At 41.0% G+C, this 22796-nt stretch overlaps 1 protein-coding gene across 2 annotated transcripts in view; it reads left to right on the forward strand.

Annotated features, from left to right (window-relative positions):
- Window positions 1–22796, forward strand: part of LOC308437768 (cyclic AMP-dependent transcription factor ATF-7) — an 85397-nt gene that overhangs the window by 55647 nt on the left and 6954 nt on the right. For both annotated transcript variants that reach the window (XM_080938922.1, XM_080938921.1), the window contains exons 4-11: window positions 669–787; window positions 6447–6584; window positions 8474–8631; window positions 9755–9854; window positions 10361–10474; window positions 11219–11371; window positions 16409–16606; window positions 19344–19452. In XM_080938922.1, the coding sequence (XP_080795048.1) occupies window positions 669–787; window positions 6447–6584; window positions 8474–8631; window positions 9755–9854; window positions 10361–10474; window positions 11219–11371; window positions 16409–16606; window positions 19344–19452 (1089 nt within the window). The remainder of the gene's footprint in view (window positions 1–668; window positions 788–6446; window positions 6585–8473; window positions 8632–9754; window positions 9855–10360; window positions 10475–11218; window positions 11372–16408; window positions 16607–19343; window positions 19453–22796) is intronic.

The following is a 22796-nucleotide window of genomic DNA, read 5'->3' on the forward strand; positions in this document are numbered from 1 at the left end:
CCTGGTTTCCGGGTTTTGCTCTGGGCCCAGGTCACTGTGAAATGAGCACTATTGTCTGTAGTTTCCTTTTCTAACTCATGATATTACTGTCTGTTCCCTTGTCTCTAGTTTTCTCTAAGATGGCTTCAGAAAGGACCAAACCTTTAGCTCAGTGACACAGTCACCATTCCTTATTAGGTAGCTTTAGTGAGCAAACTCAGCAATCTGATCCTCAGTTTGTGCTCTGTCAGATTTTAACAGCCATCTGTTTCTGTCTGTTCACTGTAGACCTTGCATGGTGTATTATTAGAAGGGAAACATTGCTTAACTTCAATTTTCAAACCTAGAGGTTTCATGAATCTTTACTTTCATATATGGTTTGTTTTATTGGGGTTGTGTTTTCATTGGGGTGAAAGATGTAAATCCAGCACTGAAAGACTGTGGATATCTAGCTTGTCACACAAAACATTGTCCTGTCTTCCCCCTGCTGGCCTTGAGACAGTATAACACAGACACCCTCTGGTAGCTGAGTACCACAATGCATCTACTAAAATAAAAAAAAAAGAAAGCCCTTGCCTAACACAATTTCACTATCTCCAAATAGAATAAAAATACAATTTCTGTGCACTCTTAAGTTTTAATCTTATATTAAAACTAAATATATTTTCCTTTTCTTTTTATGTCTACAGATCAAACACCTACTCCAACTAGATTCTTGAAGAACTGTGAGGAGGTGGGGCTCTTCAATGAACTAGCTAGTTCCTTTGAACATGAATTTAAGAAAGCTTCTGATGATGATGAGAAAAAGGCAAGTATGACTGAAGAGACGTAGGGTGTTATTGTGTCTCGGAGAGTTAAGACAACATCAGGGATCTTAGTCACTGCTCCAGGTCTCACCATTCAACTGGAATAGCCTTGTGTCACTATGCAGCCCAGGCCGACCTCGAGCCCATAGTAATCCTCTTGTTTCATCGTACTGAGGCTTGGGATGACAAGCATATGTCATATCTCACCTACCATTAGGTAGAGATCTAGCTGATGTACCAGCAAAGGTCTATTTTCACCAAAACACAAATGTCTCTACCCTCCAGCAAGTCATTTGTTAATATATTTTTATCAGTTTCTCTGTAGGTGTGGTATATAGTGGTATATGTATGTGTCTGTATATGTGTATGGAGACCAGAAATCTACACTGAGTGTCTTTCTTACCTCTGTCCACCTTATATTGTGAAGCAGGGTTCCCTCACCAAACCTAGAGCTCATTCATTCAGTTAGGCTTGCTAGCTACTGAGCTCCAGGGACCTGAGAATCTCTGATCTCACCAGTCCACATAGAAACAGATGCTCTGCTGTTATATGGGTGCTGGGGGTCTTCACTCAGATCATCAGATACTTTTCTGGCCATTCCCTTGGGAACATGTTGAAGTTATTAAAAGAATATGACTTGGGAGACTAGAGAGATAATTCAGTGGTTAAAAGTATGTGTTGCTCTTAGAGAGGATCCAACTTCAGTTCCCAATACCCATGCTGGCAGCTCACAGCCACTCCAGAAGCCCTGACACACACTTCCGGCCTCCTCTGGCACTAATATACACATGTACATGTGAATAATGAAACCTTGGAGAGTATGAATTAGGACATTGAAGCAGAGGATTACAGCAGCTTCAAGGTCAGACTGAGCTAAGTAGTAAATTCCAGGTGAGTTGAGCACAGAGTAAGACACAGATTCAAACAACCAAACAAAAGTATGAATTACTCAGATTTTATTACATAACTTTTTTTTTTTCAGATATCCTGTGGGGGTGCTAGGTAGAGCTCAGTGGTAGGGTGCTAACAAATGAAGGGCCAGAACCCACCACCACCCCAATAAAAAAGCAAAAATCAAGTCCCACTGTTTATAAATTGAAAGCTTAGATAATTTTTATTTCCTTACTTATTATTTATTTATTAATTACTTTTTTGAGAAAGGTCTCACTGCTATGTAGCCCTGTCTAGCCTCAAACTCAAACATCTACCTGTCTATGCTTCCTAAGTGCTGGAATTCTAGTTTCTTTTGAGTTATTTTTATTCAGTTATCCAACCAATAGATGTGTTGAATTTCCTCTTTTTTGTTAATTTATTTCCCTCTTCTTTTTTTTTTTTAATAATAGCTAGAGCAGTGGCTCCCAACTTTCTAATGCTGTGACCTTTAACACAATTCCTAATACATAGGGCAGTGGTTCCCAGCCTTCTTAATGATGTGACCTTTAACACAGTTTCTGGTGTGGGGACCCTCAACCATAAAAGTATTATTGTTGTTACTTCATAACTGTAATCTTGCTACTGTTATGAATCATAGTGTAAATACCTGAGGTGCAGGATATCTAATATGTTACTCCTGTGAAAGGGTCATTCCAGCCTCCCCAAAGGTTGACCCACAGGTTGAGAACCACTGACCTAGGGCATTAAAGAAAATTGTTTTTAGCTGAGTGTGATAGCACTCATCTGTATTTGCCACACTTAAGAGGCTGAGGCAGGACGATCACCACATGTTTGTGACTCAATCTCAAAATAAAATAAGATTATTCTTACTACCTTACAAAGGAAATCAACCTGGATGTCACTTTGGGAACATTTCGAGAAATTGAGAAAGTTTTTGCTTAGAATAAAGCTTTAATATGAATAAAAGTGCACTCTTGAAATGTGTCAAGAGGGCTGGAGAGATGGCTTAGTGGTTAAGGGCACTGACTGCTCTTCCAGAAGTCCTGAGTTCAAATCTCAGCAACCACATGGTGGCTCACAACCATCTGTAATGGGATCTGATGCCCTCTTCTGGTGTGTCTGAAGTCATCTACAATGTACTCATATATAATTAATAAATAAGTAAATCTTTTTTTTAATGTGTCAAGGGTTTTTCTATAAAAGGGATTACATGCCAGGCACGGTTGTACACAGTTGTAATCCCAGAACTCACCAAGCTGAGGCAGGAACATCTTAAGTTTGACTACAGAGTAATTTCTAGGCTATATGGTAAGACTATTTCAAGCAGCCCGGCTTGAATGCAGGCCTTTAATCCCAGCATGCAGGAGGTAGAGACAGGCTGATTTCTTTGATTTTAAAGCCAGCTTAGTCTATAGAGTAAGTTCCAGGACAGCCAAGGCTACACAGTGAAATCCTTTCAAGAGAGTAGGGGGTGGGATCAACCCTAGTTTTTTGTTTTTTGTTTTTGTTTTGTTTGGGGGGTGATGTGTATTTAGTTCTAGCTTAGTTGGTAAAGTGCTCACTTAGTACACACAAGTCCTTGCAAACTGGGTTTGGTAATACATGCCTGTAATCCCAGCATTCAGGGGTCTCTACAGTCCCAGCATGCAAGAGGATCAGAACTTCAAAGTCATCCTTGACTTTATACCAAATTCAAGGCTAGCCTGGGCTACATGAGCCTGTCTTAAAACAAATGTGTTAAGTTTAGAGAGCTGGAGAGATGGCTGAGTGGTTAAGAGCACTTGCTGCACTCTCAGAGGACCCAGGTTTGCTTCCTAGAGCTTAAAACCATCTGTAACTCCACTTCCATGGGATCTAGAACCTCTTCTGACTTCCCCAGGTTCCTGTACCCAGATGGTACATACACACACACCTAGACACATACACATGTGAAGAAAACACTAATTTTACTCTTTGTGGTCCAAAGACTGATGCAAAACAACTGTGTAAAAGATACCACAATGTTCAGGTACATGAACACACTTAGTAAAGATGCTGTAGTAAGGACTGAAATGTTGGGGTTCTTTCTCATCCTAAAATACTGTCACACTAGTTTAACTTTTATATGTGCTAGATTCCCAAAGAATCTCTTCATTTGGAAAACTACATGTTAGTTTTGAAAAAGCAAAATCAAAATAAAGTGATTCCAGTGGAATAATGTGATTATAAAAGAAAGAAATATGAAAAGATCAGTTGGAAGTGGTAATGTACCCCCGTAGCACTTATGAGTCAGAAACAAGAGGTCAGTCTGGACTACACAGCAAGACCCTCTCCAAAGTGTTCAGGGAAGAGGAGAGATCAGTTTACTGAGAGGTAGAGTTCAAGGCTATTAGCCACTATTTAAAATCGGGACTTGGAGGCTAGAGAGATGACTCTTCCAAAGAAGCCACCTTCAGTTCCCAAAACCCATGTTGGACAGCTGACCTGTAACTCCAGCTCTAGGAGATCCAGTCCCTCTATCCTCTACAGACACCTATAGACATGTGCACATGCCCACACAAAGACATACATATAAACATAGTTAAAATAATAGTAAATCCTTAAAATCAGATCTGTAGTTACATCATACTTCCAAAAAGATTTCAATTGTCTGTATAACAAGATGTATATATTAGCATGTGGAAGTCAGGGCAGGAGTCACTTCTCTTCTATCTGTGAGTTTTGGGGAATTGACCTCAGGTCATCAAGCTTGTTCCACTAAGTCATCTCCATGGCCCACAACTTCTTTTTGTTATTGTTTTGAGAGAGGTTCTTGCTATGTAGCCCAGGCTGGCCTGGAACTCTGTATACAGCCTAAGCTGTCCTCCAGTTCTTTTATATGTCAGCCTTCAGAGTGCTGGGATTACAATTGTGCACCACCACTCCTGGATACTAAACTCAGTCAGCAAATTCAACAAAAATAGATGCAGATAAAGACGCTTGCCCCCAAACTGATGATCTGGGTCTGATGTCAGGCCACACAGTGAAGGAGGATGACTGGAGCTAAGAGTTGGCTCATCGGGTAAGAGCATTTGCTGCTCTTCCTGAGGCCCTTGATTTGATTTTTATTCCCACTGAGGAGCTTACAACCACCTGTAACACCCGTTTCAGATCTAACACCCTCTAGGTAACTCTTTGGCACCAGACACACAAGTACATGTAGGCAAAACATCCATACATAAAATAAAAATCTCCAAAGTTATCCTTCATCCTTCATATGCACTCCATAGCATATATTTGATCACACATATATACACACACTAAATAAATAAGACAAAGATCTAGAATAAAGATTTTTGAAGTTTCCTGCCTTTCACAACTGTATTCTTCCTATCTTTTAACTCACTTGACGCTTGTGGAGCCAGTTCACAGTTGGTGAGGCCTTTCTTTTCTTCATGGGGAATCCTCTGGTGTTTCTGTCTGTCTATCCAGTGGTGATCTCTCCTCCCACCACTGCACAGATGTAGTGGACTATTATCTCCAGGGTGTTTAATGAACCTGAAACTTTCCTGAGCCATAGCTTTTGCAGACGAGACCCCCTTGGGAATTCTAATGAGGATCAGTTTTTTTCATAGAGGCCTATCTTCCCATCAATGTATTGTCTTCAGAGATCTCAGAATTTAGAGCTAAATTGGCTCTGACATATTAGCAGTGTAGAAAAAGTGAGACAGAAAGCAAGATCCTTTGGTGTTTCTTACCCTTGTGAGATGGAACAGGATCGTTGCTACCTCTTTAATACAGTACACTGGGTTATTTTGCTGCTCAGGCTTTTAGAAGTTAAGGTAGCAAGTAATGGTGCACATCTGTCAACTTAGCACTTGGAACATGGAGGCAAAAAGCTTATGAGTTCAAGGCATAGTTCAACTAAGACATAGTCGAGACCATGTCTGAGGTAGAGAAGAGAGCAAAAGAAGTGGTAGGAATCAACTCACCTTTCACCAAGAACCTAGGATATAGGAAGAAAAGAACAAAGAATCCATTTTGACATGAAACTGAGCTGCCAACCCTCTTGTTATGGTGCAGTGTCAGGGCTGTTGTCTCAGATGGTTTACTGTTTCCTGCAAAGCCATTTACAGTTCCAATTAGGTCAAATGGTTGCACCTCTGCCGGGAGAGTTCTTTACTTCTAATTTCTCCACAATTGCCTCGAAGACCAAGTTCTAATTTCTTTTGTTGATGGGATGATCACCCTTTCCTTTGTTATCCCCAAATCTTGTGCCTGGAGTTTCTAGCCTCCTGCCCTAAACAGACTGTGATTACCATCTAGCATGGCAAGTTCCCCAGAGAGGACTGTTTGGTTTGCAGTACTTTAATCCTTAGTTTGGTCTTCTGTTGTTGATAACTAGGTATCTGAGCATTCTGGCTGGCAGAGGAAGTGTTCACAGCTCTGCAGTGAACCAGCAAAGCTGGTTGGGAATTGACTGGTACTTGATTCAGGAGTTCTTTTACTTTACTGGGAACAAATTATAAATGTAATAATTACATAGGCTTAAGTGACATTTATTTTATGTGTTTTTAGGCATTGTAAGTACTTGCTTGTAGCTAATACTGTCTTCATTTTGCAGTTAAGGAGTAGAAGCTCCAAGAAGATACAGTGACTTGAGCAGAGTCTATATAAATCATGAGTCCACATTTCTTTGGCACTTGCATTCAGTGCTTGGACCAAGAGCTGAACTTTATGAAGCACATGCCCTCACCTAAACACTAGCATCATGAACCTAAACTCTGTTTACTCCTTTTTTCCTAACAGGGTACTGCTGGGCCTCTGGACATGTCTTTGCCTTCTACACCAGACATCAAAATCAAGGAAGAAGAGCCAGTAGAGGTAGACTCCTCACCCCCTGACAGTCCTGCTTCTAGCTCCTGTTCCCCACCACTAAAGGAGAAGGTAAAGCTCTCTCCCAGGAGTCATCACAAATGTTAATTTTGATTATAACTGGTATGAGAAAGATTGATTGGATTCAAAGGAATGACTGTTTCTCATCCCCTTTCATTTTTTTCTCTTCTTCCTTCCTTCCCAGCATCTCATCTATGCAGCCCAGGCTGGACTTGAACTCAGCCTCCTTCCCTAGTCTCCAAAGTACTGGGATTGTGGGTACATACTCCTAGTTTGAAGGGAATCTTAAATACTTAAGCATTGGGTATAAACTACACATATTCAGCCATCCATCAATCTCACTTCCAACTCTAAATAGAAGAAAAATTAGTATGTATTTGTACCAACAGAAATAAGTAAGAATTTTTATAGAAATTTTATTCTTTAAAAAAAAGTGTCTGGGAGCTGGAGAGATGGTTTAGTGGGTAAAAGTTCTTGCCATATAAGCATGGGAACCCAAGTTTGAATCCTGAAACCCAGGCAAACACACTACACAGACACAGTGCTCCCACCATAAGATGTCAGGTACAGATAGGTAGAAAAATACTCTTGCACACTACATACTTGGTGTTCACAGTGGCAAAACAAGAGCCCCTTTCTCAAAATAAGGTGGAAAGGGAGGACCAAACCCAGTGGTTGTCCTCTGACTTCCACATGTGTGCTGTGGTATATACTTAACATACAAACATATGCATATTACATACATACTAATTTAAAAGGGAGAATGAAAACATTCCAAGTATCAATCAACCAAAACCATGAATAACAAGTTGTGAAAGGCTGGTGGTATTAGCTCAGGGGTAGAATTTGCCTAGTATTCACAGTGCCCTGGATTTCATCCCAGCAACAACCCATATTTCTCAAGTGGAGCATTGACTGGGCTGAGGGCAAAGCTCGGTGGCAGAAGATCTGTCTCTGAGTTAGGGCTCTATTGCTGTGAGGAGTCACCATGACCACAGCAACTCTTATAAAAGAAAACATTTAATTGGGAGTTCTATATCTTGATCCACAGGCAGCAGAAGGGGACTGTCTTCTACAGGCAGCCAGGAGAAGGCTCTGTTCTATATTGGGCAGAGCTTAGGCATAGGAGAACTCAACGCTCACCTATGTAGTGACACATTTCCTCCAACAAAGCCACACTTACACCAATAATGTTCTACCTCCTAATTGTGCCACTCCCTATGGCCAAGCTTGAAGCATGAATCTATGGGACCAGACCTATTCAAACCATCACAACCTGCCTGTCCTGTGTAAGACTGTGGGTTCAACACTGAGTACCACGAGAGGGAGAAGGAGGATAGAACATTGTCTCGCTTGACTTCAAATTTGACTTGTTAAGTTCTCAAAGCTACCTTCTCCGTAATCATTAGCTATCTCCCTCCCTCCCCTTTCTATAGACAGTTAAGTCCTGCACAGTGTCTAAAGATGTTTTCAAGGACTGTGCGGCCACCAAGTGCCTGCTATGCTAGCTAGTTAACAGTAAGAAGTATGAGTTTTATTTTAATCTGAGAGCTGTTTAAGTTTCTATCAACCTTGTTTAATGAAGTCTATTGGAAACACTGATTGTCCCACCATAGCATACCTTCATCTTTCTCAGTTGAAGGTCCTAGAACATTCTATCAAGCGTAGAGAATCCCTAGACTTCACATACTACTGCAGTGTTCCATGGTATAGCATAGCTCCAAAGACTTCAAATGATTTTCCAGTTGTCCTCTCAAGTATAGCCGTCATCTCTGACATGTTCTTAAGTCATCATTCCTGCTGAATGGGTGAGGTATGGGTGCATGATTGTGATAGAATTGGGTCACAATTACTTGTAATGCTCTTTCAATAAAATTACCTCGCATTTACCTATACACGGTTCTTAAAATGTTCTGTGGTTTACTGTCTTCTCTCTTTAGGAAGTTGCCACAAAACCTGTTGTGATCTCTACCCCTACACCTACCATCATACGTCCTGGCTCCCTGCCTCTCCACTTAGGTTATGATCCACTTCATCCAACTCTTCCTTCCCCAACCTCTGTCATCACACAGGCTCCACCATCCAACAGGCAACTAGGGTAAGTACAGAGAGTAGAGGAAACAGGGAAATCCCAACTTCCCCTTTTTTAGTATTTGTTTTTATTATCTTTTAAAACTAGGTATGGGTGTGACTTGTTGTGGGTGTACACATAAGTACAGGTGCCCTCAGAGGCCAGAAGCATTGTCAGATGCCTGGGAGCTGGACTTGTGAGCTGGCCAATGTGGGTGCCATAAACTGAACTGATCTTCTACAATATATAAGGAGAACCATCTATTCAGCCCTTCTGAATCTTTTTCTACATTTTGAAATTATTTGATAAAAATGGAAACTTGTTGTTGTTCTCAGACTTACTGTTTTGAGACATGGTCTTTCTAGGACTTCAAGGCTGGCCGCAAATTCTCATTGTCTTGCTTCTGCCTCCTGAGTTTTGGGATTGATATTGAAGCTGGCTCCAGGGATTTATTCTTACATACCCAAGAAAATGAGTTGTTGAAATTATTTCCTAAAAGAAACCATTTTATTTACTGGTGGAGATGTTTGATCATCCCAGATTCCTAATAGAATACTATTAGTTAAAATAAAATCCTAATAGTTCACAGCTATTGAATTCAATTAATTTGAAAGTTATAAAGGTTTTGCTAAACAATGGGGCTAGAAATGTAGCTCAGGAGATCACTTTCCCAGTAGGTCCAAGGCCCTGTTCGTCCCCTGCACCAGAAAGCCACCGAGGCTTTGCAGGCTAAGGCAGGCAGACTCGGGCTTGCCTGATGTGTTTTAAAGCACATTTGTTTAATCCCTAGAGAACAGACTGTCACTTCTCATCATCTGTTTTTCCATGCTCACAGGGATGTCAGGGTTTTATAGTGCTGCTCTATATCGTCCCAGTGAGAAGACCGTAAAAGGAAGTCTTTGTAGGAAGACCAGTAGGCACAGGGTCAAGGCTGTGATATTTGGGGGCTGGAGAGATGGCAGTTAAGAGCACTGAGGTCCCGAGTTCAATTCACAGCAAGCACACAGTGGCTCACAGCCATTTGTAATGGGATATGATGCCCTCTTGTGGTGTGCCTGAAGACAGTGTTTTGTATATACTCATATACATAAAATAAATAAATACGCCTTTTAAAAATATACTGTGGTATTTCATTTCCTTTCTCTTGCAGATCTCCTACTGGCTCCCTCCCTCTCGTCATGCATCTTGCTAATGGACAGACCATGCCAATGTTGCCAGGGCCTTCAGTACAGATGCCTTCTGTTATTTCGGTGAGCTTTGTAGTTGGGGCCGCCAAACCTACCAGCACACTGATTTCTCCCTTCCACCTGAATGATCATAACCACAGGACCCCAAGGGATATGTGGGCCTGGACTGGATTAGTTGTGTGTGGCAGTGTGCCCAAACTCTTCACTAACCTCTGCCAGTACAACACTATGAAGCACTAGACAGAGATTCATCTGGACAGTTGGCTTCTAGTCAAGGCGTCGATCTTGCCAACCTACTGACTGGTTGACTTCACTCAGCCCATAGCTTCTCCTGCACTGCTCACCTCTTTCCTGAACATATACCCTCAGTCTTTCCCACAGAAAAGGACTGAAGAATGAGGTTCCTTACTCTGTGACACTCCTTAGGAAAGATATTTCCCAGGCTGTCCCTGCATGTTCTGTGAGCAGGTTACACAGAACAGCCCATGACATGCCAGTCTCAAAAACACTTCATTTGGGGAAAACCAATACTACCATGTCTCCTGGTTTTGGTCCTTCTCTTGATATAGCTGGCCAGACCTGTGTCCATGGTGCCCAACATTCCTGGTATTCCTGGCCCACCAGTTAACAACAGTGGCTCCATTTCTCCCTCTGGCCACCCTATGCCGTCAGAAGCCAAAATGGTGAGTACATCCTAGCCTGGAGTACTTCTGAATGTTGGCCTTTTAAAAGAAGTAGTATCAGTATAGATTTTTCAAGTTAACTGAGAAAAGGAACCTTCTGAGGTTTGCATAGCTAAAAATATTCTCCTGTGGGATTGGAAAAGATGCTGATTCCTAAGTCTCCTCCCCATCTGACAGCCTGGTCCCTAAGTCCCCTCCCCACCTGATAGCTTGGTCGCTAGGTCTCCTCCCCACTGACAGCCTGGTCCCTAAGTCTTCCCCCCACTGACAGCCTGGTCCCTAAGTCTTCCCCCCACTGACAGCCTGGCACAGGCCATGGCACAGGAAGAAGCAGCACAGATTGTTTGGAACAGAACACTTGCCATTTCAGTTCCAGGATAACAGATGGAGGGGTGAGTGGGCAGGGGAGCTGGCCAAGTGGTGAATAGCTGTGTAACTAGCATCTGGCCAGGCTCCAGGAGAGAGCTTTCATGTGGGACCTATTGCTTCCACAAGCCCCAGTCCCCAGCTGTGCCCGGAATAATAGCCAGGGAACAAGAGTCAGCATTTTAGGGATCCAGGTGGGCACTTTTCTCTCCCTGTCTTTTTTTTTTTTTTTTTTTTTTTTTTTTTTTTAGTTTCTCTGTCAAGAAAAAAAATTGGGGCAAGAATTTTAACTATAAGATCAGTAATACAATATAAGTTCATCCTTCCTATCCTTGACAGAACCTAACTCTTGCCTTCTTAAATAATATTTCCACATAGAGACTAAAAGCCACGCTGACCCACCAAGTTTCTTCAGTCAATGGAGGCTGTGGAATGGTGGTGGGCACTGCAAGCACCATGGTGACGGCCCGTCCAGAGCAGAACCAGATCCTCATCCAACACCCGGATGCCCCTTCCCCTGCCCAGCCACAGGTCAGTCATGCCCTTGGATGAGCACTCTAGGTGCAGTGCCCGTATTCTTTATATTGTTTTTCAAGAATCTGAGATGAGAAAGAATTAATTTAGCTTTCTGGATAACCAGCTATTTTGATATATTGACTACAGCAAAACTAACTATTCATTATCTATCTACCTTCATGTTAGACATAAACACAAACAGCTTGAATTATGCAGAGCTATTGCAGAAGAGGCCTCTGTATCTCCTGGTTATCTGTTAAGTTGTAACAAAAAAGTTATCAGTCATCTAATTAGATTTTATGGCATAAGACCCTTTATAAGAATATATCAGGGACTAGAGAGATGACTCAGCAGTTCAGATTGCTCTTGAGATCTGAATTGAATTTCAGAGGTCCTGAGTTCAATTCACAGCAACCACACGGTGGCTCATAACCATCAATAATGTAAACTGATGCTCTCTTCTAGTAATCATACATTAAATAAATAAATAAATAAATCTTTAAAAAAAAAAAAGAATATATTGATACTGAGACTGGAGAGATGGCTCAGCAGTTAAGAGCTGTTCTTCCAGAGGACCTAGGTTCAGTTCCCAGCATGACAGCTCACTACTGTCTATAACTGTAGTCCCATGGGATCCCATAACTTCTTCTGATGTGCAAAGTACATGCACACAAAACACCTATATACCTAAATAAATAAATTTTGAAGTATATTAATAAAATATATTGTTATGGTAGTAAAATAGATGGCTCATTAAAAAGTAAGAAAATACTTAACACAATTACCAGTCCACTAGTCCCTTTTCTTCACAGAGAAATGAAAATTAAAAGTTTTTAAGCCAAAGGAGGTCCCATTTATTTACCTAATTTTTTCTCAACAAGGTCTCCATTTTAATATAATTCTTCGGGAACTGAATAGCTCCAGTTCTCATAATTGTCTTCACTGGACAGGTGACAGCGACCTGAGATTGGTTTCTAGAATTACATTCATTGCCTTGTCTCTGTTTTACTGTAGTCACCACCTGTTTCATCAGCCACCATCACATGCCCAGACGTTTTCATGGCCATATGCTGCCTCAAACCTTTGCCAGCAGCGTGAGCTTTCATTTGTGTGTCTTCATAGAAGCTACAGCTTCTAGCCCTTCTGAACCACTCACTCCCCAAGCCAGCAGTTCTGGACACAGTGATCTGCCTAAGCTGGGTGGTTTTCCTCTTGAAGAAAGGATGCGGTGCCCTTGTCAGTCATTACTGAGTTCTTTGCTTTCTTTTTGTCATAGCTTTTCTCATTTGTTTTTGGTTTGGAATATTTTGAGGGAAAGATCTCAAACTCATGGCCCTCCTGAGGTTAAAGGCATGTGCCACGCCCAGCTGGATTTCCTGAAGAAAGGCTCTTTATACTAGAATCCAAGCAGGATAGATCTTTAGTTCATTAAATGAGTTAGAAATTCCCTAATTTCTTTTTTCTTTCAAGAGATAATACTAGACTAGATAAATAAATAAGATTGTGTCTTAATTACTGATACAACTGGAGAACAAAGTTCAATATTGCCTAAAGTAGATTTCCTTTTGTTGGTTTTTGAAACAGGCTGGCTCAAACTCACATAAATCTGCTGCCTCTGCCTCCTGAGTGCTGATGTTAAAGGTTAGCGCCTTTTTTGTTTTGTTTTAGCTTCTACTTATCTTTATGCAGCTGAGTAGTAGCACTGGGAAAATACTAATAAAGATATTCAAATTAAGAAATAATTTAGGCTTTTGCCTTCTTGGCTCTCGCCCTGTCCTCCAGCCCCTTCTCCACTTTCCCCATTCCCTTTCCCCCTTCTCTCCGTGTGCTCATGGCCAACCTGTATTCCTTTACTCTCTGCCTTTCTCTGTTTCTACTACCTTCTCAACTCCCCTCCTCATGCCCTGAATAAACTCTATTCTATATTAAAATAATAATAATAATATTTTAGGGGCCAGCGAGATGCCTACCACCATGTCTGATAACTTGAGGTACATTTTCTGACTCACATAGGCAGAAGGAGAGAACTGACTCTACAAACTACTACTCTGGCCTCTAAACACACCACAGCATACACATGTGCACTTATATACAGTAATAATAATGTACAATTTTTACTTTAAAAAAGAATGTACTTTTTGGCATTGTTTTATATTCATTTTGTCCCCAGGAGGGTTGACCCTTCTGCATTTGATTGACTTTGGCCACTGTCATGAAGTGGACATACCTTCTCTGTATACGTGCCAAATGATAGAGTGGGAAAATAGTCCAAAGTGTTTTAGTGCAAAAGATTTCAAATAGAGCTTTTAAAAAAAAAAAAAAAAAACAAACAAAAAAAAAACAAAGACAGCGGACATGGTAGTTTAATCTCAGCACTCAGAGGCAGATGAATTTCAGTGAGTTCAATGCCAGCCTTGTCTATAGAGCAAGTTCCAGGACATCTAGGGCTCTATTACAAAGAAAAGGCCTGTTTCAAAAAAACAAGAAAGAAGGGGGAAGGAAGAGATGAAGGCTGAAGCAGGAGGATTACCTCAAGTTTAGGTGGAACTAGGACTACATAGCAAGACTGTTTTTGAAAGACCAAATTAAGGTAAAGTAGGTGGTATAGACCTGCACATCTGTGTGTGTGCTAGGTTGAGGCAGGAGGACTAGGAGTTAAGGGCCAGCTTGTGTGACATAGCAAGACACTGTCTTTGAACAAGCACACACTGTACTGTGTTTGTAAATAAACAGGATATTCTCTATTTACAAATAACAAAGTAGAGGCTTTGTTGAGGGTAGTTAATTACTGATTGTAAATAACAATAATAAAACCAGGTGTACACACCTAGAATCTCAGTACCTGAGAAGTTGATACAAGGGGGTCAGGTGTTCAAGATCATCCTCAGCTATGTTTTGAGTTTGAAGCCATCCTCGTCTGTATGAGACCTTATCTCAAACAAAACAGGAGACAGAGAATGAGAATGAATAAATGAATAGGCATGGTGGGGCACACTTTACCACTGGAGAGGCAAAGTCAGGTAGATCTCTGTGAAGGCTAGCCTGGTCTACATAGAAAGTTCCAGGAAAGCCAGAGCTATGTAGAGACCCTGTCTGGGGGTGGGGGGAGGGAAATAGATGGTAGAGCCTTCCTGGGCATGCAGGAAATTCTGAGTTTAATACTCATATCTCCATGTAGTAGTTCATGTCTCACTGATAGTTAAATGAAAAAAGGCATTTTTCCTTTTCTGAAACCTGATATAGTATGTGATTGTGTGTACATGTTACCTATCCAAATTGATGATTCTCAAACTTTTTTATTTCTGTCTCCTTAGTAGTGCTGGGTTTCAGACCTGAGAGAAGAGACTGAGATGCCTACTTTAATACTAGAATAAACCTGGCCTCCAGGTTCTTCCAGCATTCCTCAGTCACTACCACCCCCAACTCTGAACTTTCCAGTCCAATGGCTGGGCTTCCCTTTCCCCAGAGGCTCTTTGTTATGTAATCCAAATGACCCTGCACCACCATCATCTTCTTCTTTTTCTTTCTCTCCCCAATCCCCTCTCCCCATAGTGACTTCCCTGGTCTCATTCCTTGGGACCGGTGAACTCTTCCCACCTGAGAATGGTTTTTCAATAAACCCGCCATCATGTATACTTTAATCTAGTTTGAATTGGCTCATTTGACTGATGGAGAAATAATAGCAAATAGCTCCCCTGTCATTCTCCCTTAATTCTGATTTCCTTGCCTACAAGACTCCCTACTGTAAAGAAACAAAAGCACTAGGTGTGACATTGCACAGCTGTAATTCCCATGCTCAGGAGTTTGAGATACAAATTTTAAACTAGGCTACAGAATAAGATGCTGTTTCAGGAGGCTAGAGAGATGGCTCAGCAATCAAGAGCCACTTATGCTCTTGCAAAGGACTTTAGTTCAGTTCCCAGCACCTACATAGTGGTTCATAACCATCTTTAACTTCAGTTCCAGTTGATTTGACTCCCACTTCTGACCTCTGGGCACCAATCATACACATGGTACACATATGTGCATCCGAGCAAAACACTAGTAAATAAATCTAAACTTTAAAAAAGAAAGAAACTGTATCTAAGAAGGAAAGGAGTGGAAGAGAAGGAAAGAGATCAAGTTGTTGGGCCCTGTGGCACAGGCCTGTAACCCAAGCTGTTTAGCATAAGACAGGAAGAACAGCAATACAAAAAGCCCCAGCATTTGGGAGATAGAGACAGGAAGAACAGGAATTCAAGGTTGTCCATGGTGGGGGTCAACATAGACTGTGTAAGGCCATGTGTCAACCAACAAGAGTAGATTGTAGTTCAAACCAAGGTTCGGTTCCCCAGAAACCCTCATGTAGTCCTACTTTCATTTCTGCGTCTCAGAAATAACCAGTTTCAAGCAAAAAAGTGTATCTTATCTGTATGTGGTACTGGGAAGGTTGAGAAGAGATGGCAGGCAGGGTAAGAAGCTAACAGACATAGGACTTGGTGTGATTCCAGGTCTTCCTGTGATTCCAGACCGTACTAATCTACCTAACTCGGGTTTGATTGGAGGTTGGGAGGGAATGGTTTTCCCATCAAGTACTTCTCTATTCTGCCAAATGACAAAGTTCAAAGTTTGTGCCTATGCAGATGCCTAAGCAGAAGGACCAAAATTCAGGGTCTCCCTGGGCTATTTAACAAAAACTATTCAAAGTCAAAAGAAAAAGAAAAAAGTATTGTCTTAGCTAGGGTTTTACTGCTGTGAACAGACACCATGACCAAGGCAAGTCTTATAAAGTGCAACATTTAATTGGGCTGGCTTACAGGTTCAGTCCATTATGATCAAGATGGTGGGAGCAGGGCAGCATCCAGGCAAGCATGATGCAGGCAGAACATGAGATGAGAGTTCTACATCTTCATCTGAAGGCTGTTAGTGGAAGACTGTCTTTCAGGCAGCTAGGATGAGGGTCTTAAAAGCCCGTGCCCACAGTGACACACCTACTCCAACAGGGCCACACCTCCTAATAGTGCCATTCTCTGGGCCAAACCATCACAAGTATTCTTCTTTCCTGGGCAACAGGTCTCTCCAGCTCAGCCCACCCCTAGCACTGGGGGACGGCGGCGGCGCACAGTGGATGAAGATCCAGATGAGCGGCGGCAGCGGTTTTTAGAACGGAACAGAGCTGCTGCCTCCCGATGCCGCCAAAAGCGGAAACTGTGGGTGTCCTCCCTGGAAAAGAAGGCAGAAGAACTTACTTCTCAGAACATTCAGCTGAGTGTGAGTGGTATTGGGTGACTGTCAGAAAATGTGGAGTATGGTGAGTGAGGCTGAACAGTGCAGCAGCAGAACAGAGGATGGGCATTCTTTAATTAGGCTAGATCCAGAAGTGGAGGGAGTCCCATAATAGAGTCTCCTTCCAGATCTGTCACTAGCACAAGATCCATTTCAGATGTGGAATGTAACTCAGACAGAATGCTCACAAGTTGGAAGACTAGGGAAAAGGCAAGAGTAGAGGCAGAGACCCATCTGGATGAAGGAAATCAGCTTCAGCACCCAAGGGTATGCTCTCTCAAATCATCAACAGAACCTGACTGGAATTAGGGAACACCTAATGAAAATTGTGTTTACTCGGGCTGAAGAGAGGGCTCCGTGGTTAAGAGTACTAAATGTTCTTCCAGTGGGCCTAGGTTCAATTCCCAGCACCCACATGGCAGTCCACAACTGTCTGTAACTCCAAAATCTGACACCTTCTCACAGACATATATGCAGGCAAAACACCAGTGAATATAAAATAAAAAAACTGTATTTAAATGTGTTTACTTTAGTTATTTTGGTGTCTTAGTTAAGGTTTCTATTGCTATGAAGAGAAGAGACACCATGACCACAGCAACACTTGTTTTTCCTTTTGGTTTTTGAGACAGGGTTTCATTGTATAGCCCTGGTTGTCCTAGAATTTACTCTGTAGACAAGGTTGAAGGTTGGCCTTGAACTTACAGAGATCTGCCTACCTCTGCCCCCTGAGTGCTGGGATTAAGACTATAGCAACTGTAATAAAGAAAAACATTTAACTGGGGCTAGCTTACAGGTTTCAGAGGTTTAGTCCATAATCGTCAAGGTGGGAAGTAAGGCACCACACAGGCAAACATGATGCTTGGAGAAGGGGCTGGGAGTTCTACATCTGGAAGGGTAGGCAGGCAGCAGAAGACAGTGGGCCACTGGACCTGGCTTGAGCTTCTGAAACCTCAAAGCCTGCCCTCAGGGACACAGTCCCTCCAATGAGGCCACACCTTTTAATAGTGCCACTCTCTATAAGCCTATGGAGGCCATTTTCATCCAAAGCACCACAGTAGGTTAAGAAAAAAGCAGGAAAACAAGCATAAGCACAAACAGAACAATTATAATCCAAGTGTTCTCTTGAATATTATTTTCCCTTCTGTTCTGTTTTGTTTTGAAAGTATCTTTTATGGGTCAGTAAGATGGTTCAGTAGGTAAAGTCACCTGCCATCAAGCCTGACAACCTGAGTTCTACCCTTGGGATCCACATGGCGGAAGGAGAGAAGTTATCCTTTGACATCTGCATGTGCTCAGTATGGCATGCATGTCCCACTCACATACATATACACATAATATATAGTAAACCCACAATAAATAAAGTATATTTTAAAAGGGGTCATTACTGATGGTTCAGTGAAAAAAATGCTTACCACCAAGTCTGATGACCTGAATTTAATTTTCAGATCCCACAACTTGTCCTTTGATTTACAGATACACACACACACACACACACACACACACACACACACACACACACATACAAAATAATTTTTTTTATTCTTGACAATTTCATACCTGTATATAGTGTATCTTGTTCACATCCACAGCAACTTCACTTTTCTGATTATTAAAACATTTCACTAAAGAGGTACTAGGTGAATAAATTTCTTTTATCTCAAATACACATATGGGATGAAAACAAAGTTCCTTAATTTACCTTCCAGTAACAGTCCCATTATCTTCCCTGTAGATAAATAGGGTATAAACAGCCAGACTCCCATATTTCTGAGTAGTTTTTATTTCTAGTTTTGTAGTAGAATTGGAAAGAATGTGAGTTGGTTTAAAGATGAATGATGTAACAGTATCTCATGGAAACCCAATGAAGGAGATAAAGGATCTGTTAAACTGCTGTACATTTCTACGTTCTGAGTGTGCTAGGTTCTGTGGATCAGTGGACACTAACACTGCTGCAGTTGTTCATCAGAACAGTAGTGCTCCAGTAAACATCACATGCACTGGATTAAGTGGTTCTACTAAACAGATTTCTGGGGCCAGGCTTGCTCATTCATTCCTATAATCCCAGCACTTGGAAGGCAGAGGCAGGTGACTGGCTCTCTGTGAGTTCCAAGCCATCCTGGTCCACAAAGGGAACTCCAGGCCAGGTTACAAAATGAGACATTGTCTAAAGAAACAAACAACAAAAACAGATTTATAGAAGCATACTTTCTTCTTGGTCAAAGAACCTCATATGATTAGTTCAAGAATAATCAGATTTATCCCAGATAACAATCATTTCTCTTTTCTTGTTATGAGTCCTTACTTTCCATTGTAGAGGCAGTTTCTGTCACTGACTTCATGACTGTGGCCTAGCCCTGAGAAGATTTGCCAGATCATGTCCCAACTTGGGAAGGAAAGTCTAGACAGCATTCTGTCCATGCTCAACATTAGAATAATTCTAAAGTTAATATTAAAATAGTTTGCTATAGATAGCAAGAAAAATTCTAATAAGTTCATTTGAATGTTTGCTGCAGTGTTTTGATATAACCAACAGCCATTAGCAGTCCAAGAGTAAAAGATGAGTTTTTGGTTTTGGTTTTTCAGGGCAAGGGTTTGTTTCTCTGTGCAACAGCCCAACTCAATTTGTGGAGCAATTAGAATTAAAGGCATGCACCACCACACCCCAATTGCTTCTTTATTTTAATGAGCTTTCTTAATATTCTTTACTTTTCTCCCCCTTTAGAATGAAGTCACATTACTACGCAATGAGGTGGCTCAGTTGAAACAGCTACTGTTAGCTCATAAAGACTGCCCAGTCACTGCACTACAGAAAAAGACTCAAGGCTACCTAGGTGAGTGATTCATAACCTAAGCAAAATCAGTCAGTTGGTAAATCACAAGTATTGAGTGTCTTATCTTAGCTGTTCATAATCTTTCTGGTGCATCAGATACACACACACACACACACACAGAGAGAGAGAGAGAGAGAGAGAGAGAGAGAGAGAGAGAGAGAGAGAGAGAGAGAGAGAGAAGTAGCAGCAGTACTTTTTGGATCTGTTTTATTTAAGTACTCTACCATTTTCACAGTTCTCCCATGAAATAACCATTCCATTTGTAAGTGAGAAAACTACTCAGATAAATCACTTACCAAAGCCAAACAGTAAGAAAGTGGTAGAGATCTTGTTTTTTAAAGAGTGATTGATTAATTGATTGATTGATTGATTTAATGTATGTAAAAGAATACACTGTAGCTGTCATCAGATACACCAGAAAAGGGCATCAGATCGGATCCCATTACAGATGATTGTGAACCACCATGTGGTTGCTGGGAATTGAACTCAGAACCTCTGGAAGAGCAGTCGGTGTTCTTAACCACTTAGCCATCTCTCCAGCCCAAGGTAGAGATCTTTTAATGCCAAATACAGTCTTGGCCTAGAGAAAAGATGAACAGTTGATGGTGCTTAGAAACTGAAAACTTGGGACTTGAGGACAGACTTCTTCTTTCTAATGTTAGCTCAGTCTTGGTTTCAGTTTGTAATCAGAGATTTCTATAGAATTGTGCTCAGCATTAATCATGTTACAAAATACATACTACAGTGAAAAATTTGTTATGGATAATTAAAATACTAGGTATAGCAAGTACTTTTTTCACCAGTTGCCTTTATCATTTCAGAGATATAAAATATTTCTCAAAGATTCTGAGAAAAACATTAAAAATCTTTATTAAATTATTTATTTAAATGTTAATGTATACTTCCAGGTGTGTTGATTTGTTAAGCAAGTACTGACTGAGTTGCTGTTCTTTGCCAGGCACATACTGGGTATTACAGGAACCAAACATTAGATGAGATCCCTGTCCTTGAGAGCTTGTATTTTAGTATGTAAGACAAATTTAAAAAAAAAAAAAAAGGTGAAATATGTGGTTTGTGGTAAATGTAAAAGCAGAAAATAATACAGCTGGGGTACAGAGAAATGGCTCAGGGGTAAGAGCATTTACTGCTCTTACGGAAGACCTGTGTTCAGTTTCCAGCACTCATAACTATCTATAACTTCAGTTCTAAGTGATCTGAGATCCTCTCTTGGCTGTCTCAGACACCAAGCATATTCATGGTTCATGGATGTACATGTAGCTTTGGCTGCCCTGGAACTGTCTATGTAGATCAGGCTGGCCTTGACTCATAGAGATATGCTTGGTTCTGTCTCAAAGTGCTGGAACTAAAAGCATGTGCAATCAAACCCAGCATAAATCTTAAAATAATAATAACAATAACAATATAACTGAAAATAGTGCTACAAGAATACAGTCCCAGCATCCAGAAGGCTGAGACAAGAGGTTTATGAATTCAAGCCTTGAATCATGAGAGACCTTGTCTCAAAAATTCAAACAAAAAGAGAGGGAAGGATCAGGCCTGGTGTCCACACCTGGCATCCCAGCATTCAAGTAGCAGAAGTGGGAGGATTACTGCAAGTTCAAGGCCAGCCTGATCTACATCATGAATTCTGGGATTGACAGAATACATCATGAGACCTGCCTCAAATACTGACAATGTGGTTGGATGGGAGCATTGTCATTGGAATGAGATGGAGAAGTATTAGGAACATTTACACCCAGTCTTGGTAATAAATAAGAACCTCAGCTTTGCCAATCAGATGGTGCAAACAGGTGCAGTATGAAGGATCTGATACTCTTCTAGAGACACCAGGGATGCACAAGCAAAAGTAAGGCAGTGCACCCACATCAATTATCTTAGATCCTGTTGATGGGCTAAAGAGGGTAAGGACTGAGTTCTTCAGTATGCAGTCAATATATAGTTTTCTACTCAGTTACTACTTTGTGACAACCACATTATATAGGTACTTGATGTAAGACACCGTCTCTACCTCTCAGAGATTCATTGAGTCATTGTGAACCTGTGAATGAGAAAGGACAGTTACATCAGTCAGGGGCCCCTGGACTAGGAGCTTCTGCTGTGTACCCCAGAGTCCTCACATGTAAATGATGCTCAGTAAGTGTCTGTGGAGTAAGTATGTACTCTGAAAGCACAGGTGACAAGACGGTGTTTGCTGAGGAAGCAGTGTTGAATTCCCTTGAGCCCATTTGAAAGACGACCCAGACATTCATCAAGAGGTCGACACAAGCCCAGACAGAATGATACACTCAAGTGTAATTAGAGCTCTTGAGAGGCAGAGGCAAGATTGAGAATTTGAGACCAGCTTGTGCTACATGAAATACCATCACAAAAAGACAAAACAAAGCAATACACTTATTGGAAACCTTCCCTAATTTTATACATCTCTGTTGAAACCGCTATAGAGACTAACATTTAATAAAACGTGACCAGCTACCATTACCTTTGTGTGCACCTGAGATGTTCTGTAAATGTCAGTGAATGTTTTTGTCACTTTATTTAGAATGGTATAGCCTATCATAAACATTTTATATAATCAGTACATGGCTAATTGATAGAAGACTCTGACAGACTTTATATGTGTATATGTTTGTATGTGTTTTCTGAATCTTGGCTACTTATAGTGTCATTTGATTGTAACTTGGTATTTAATGGAGTTACATATAATGCCAGCTACATGCTAAAGGAACATTCTTTAAAATCGAATGGTTTAATTCCTTTCAAAATTAATAAGAGCATATTAAGAAATCTTTTAAATTGCTTTTGCAAATGGTAAGATGGCTTAGTAAAGGTACTTGATGCCTAGCTGATGACCTGAGTTTGATCTGTGAGAACAGAGTCCTGAAAGTTGTCATCTGGTCTCCACATGCATGCCTTGGCATGTGTGTGACCATACACACACACACACACAAATGTAAAGAAATGGAAAAGAAATTCATTTTATTCTACGAACAGAACAGGCTCAAAGATAATTTTAGATAATTCTGAATTATCTTTAGTCTATCCTTACTTCCAATCGTCATTGTTGATTTCTGGAGCCAATGATCATACCCTTTAAGTTTGTCTTGGAGGAAACAAGTGGCTTTCACTATGGTAATAATTTAGAACAAATGTTAGAAAAGGGCTTTTACCACCTAGAATGTAAATACAAGCCATAGGAGAGCCTTTACCATCACAGTGTATTAAATGTGATGCTGTGCCTGGCTTTTGGCTTGGATCTTATGTTTTGTGTCAGAACTTATTATTTTTTAAGACCATTCATGACTTGAGGTCAGGATTCTGGAGAG

This window comes from Micromys minutus (assembly GCF_963924665.1).
Source record: "Micromys minutus genome assembly, chromosome: 27".
NCBI classification, from domain to species: Eukaryota; Metazoa; Chordata; class Mammalia; order Rodentia; family Muridae; genus Micromys; species Micromys minutus.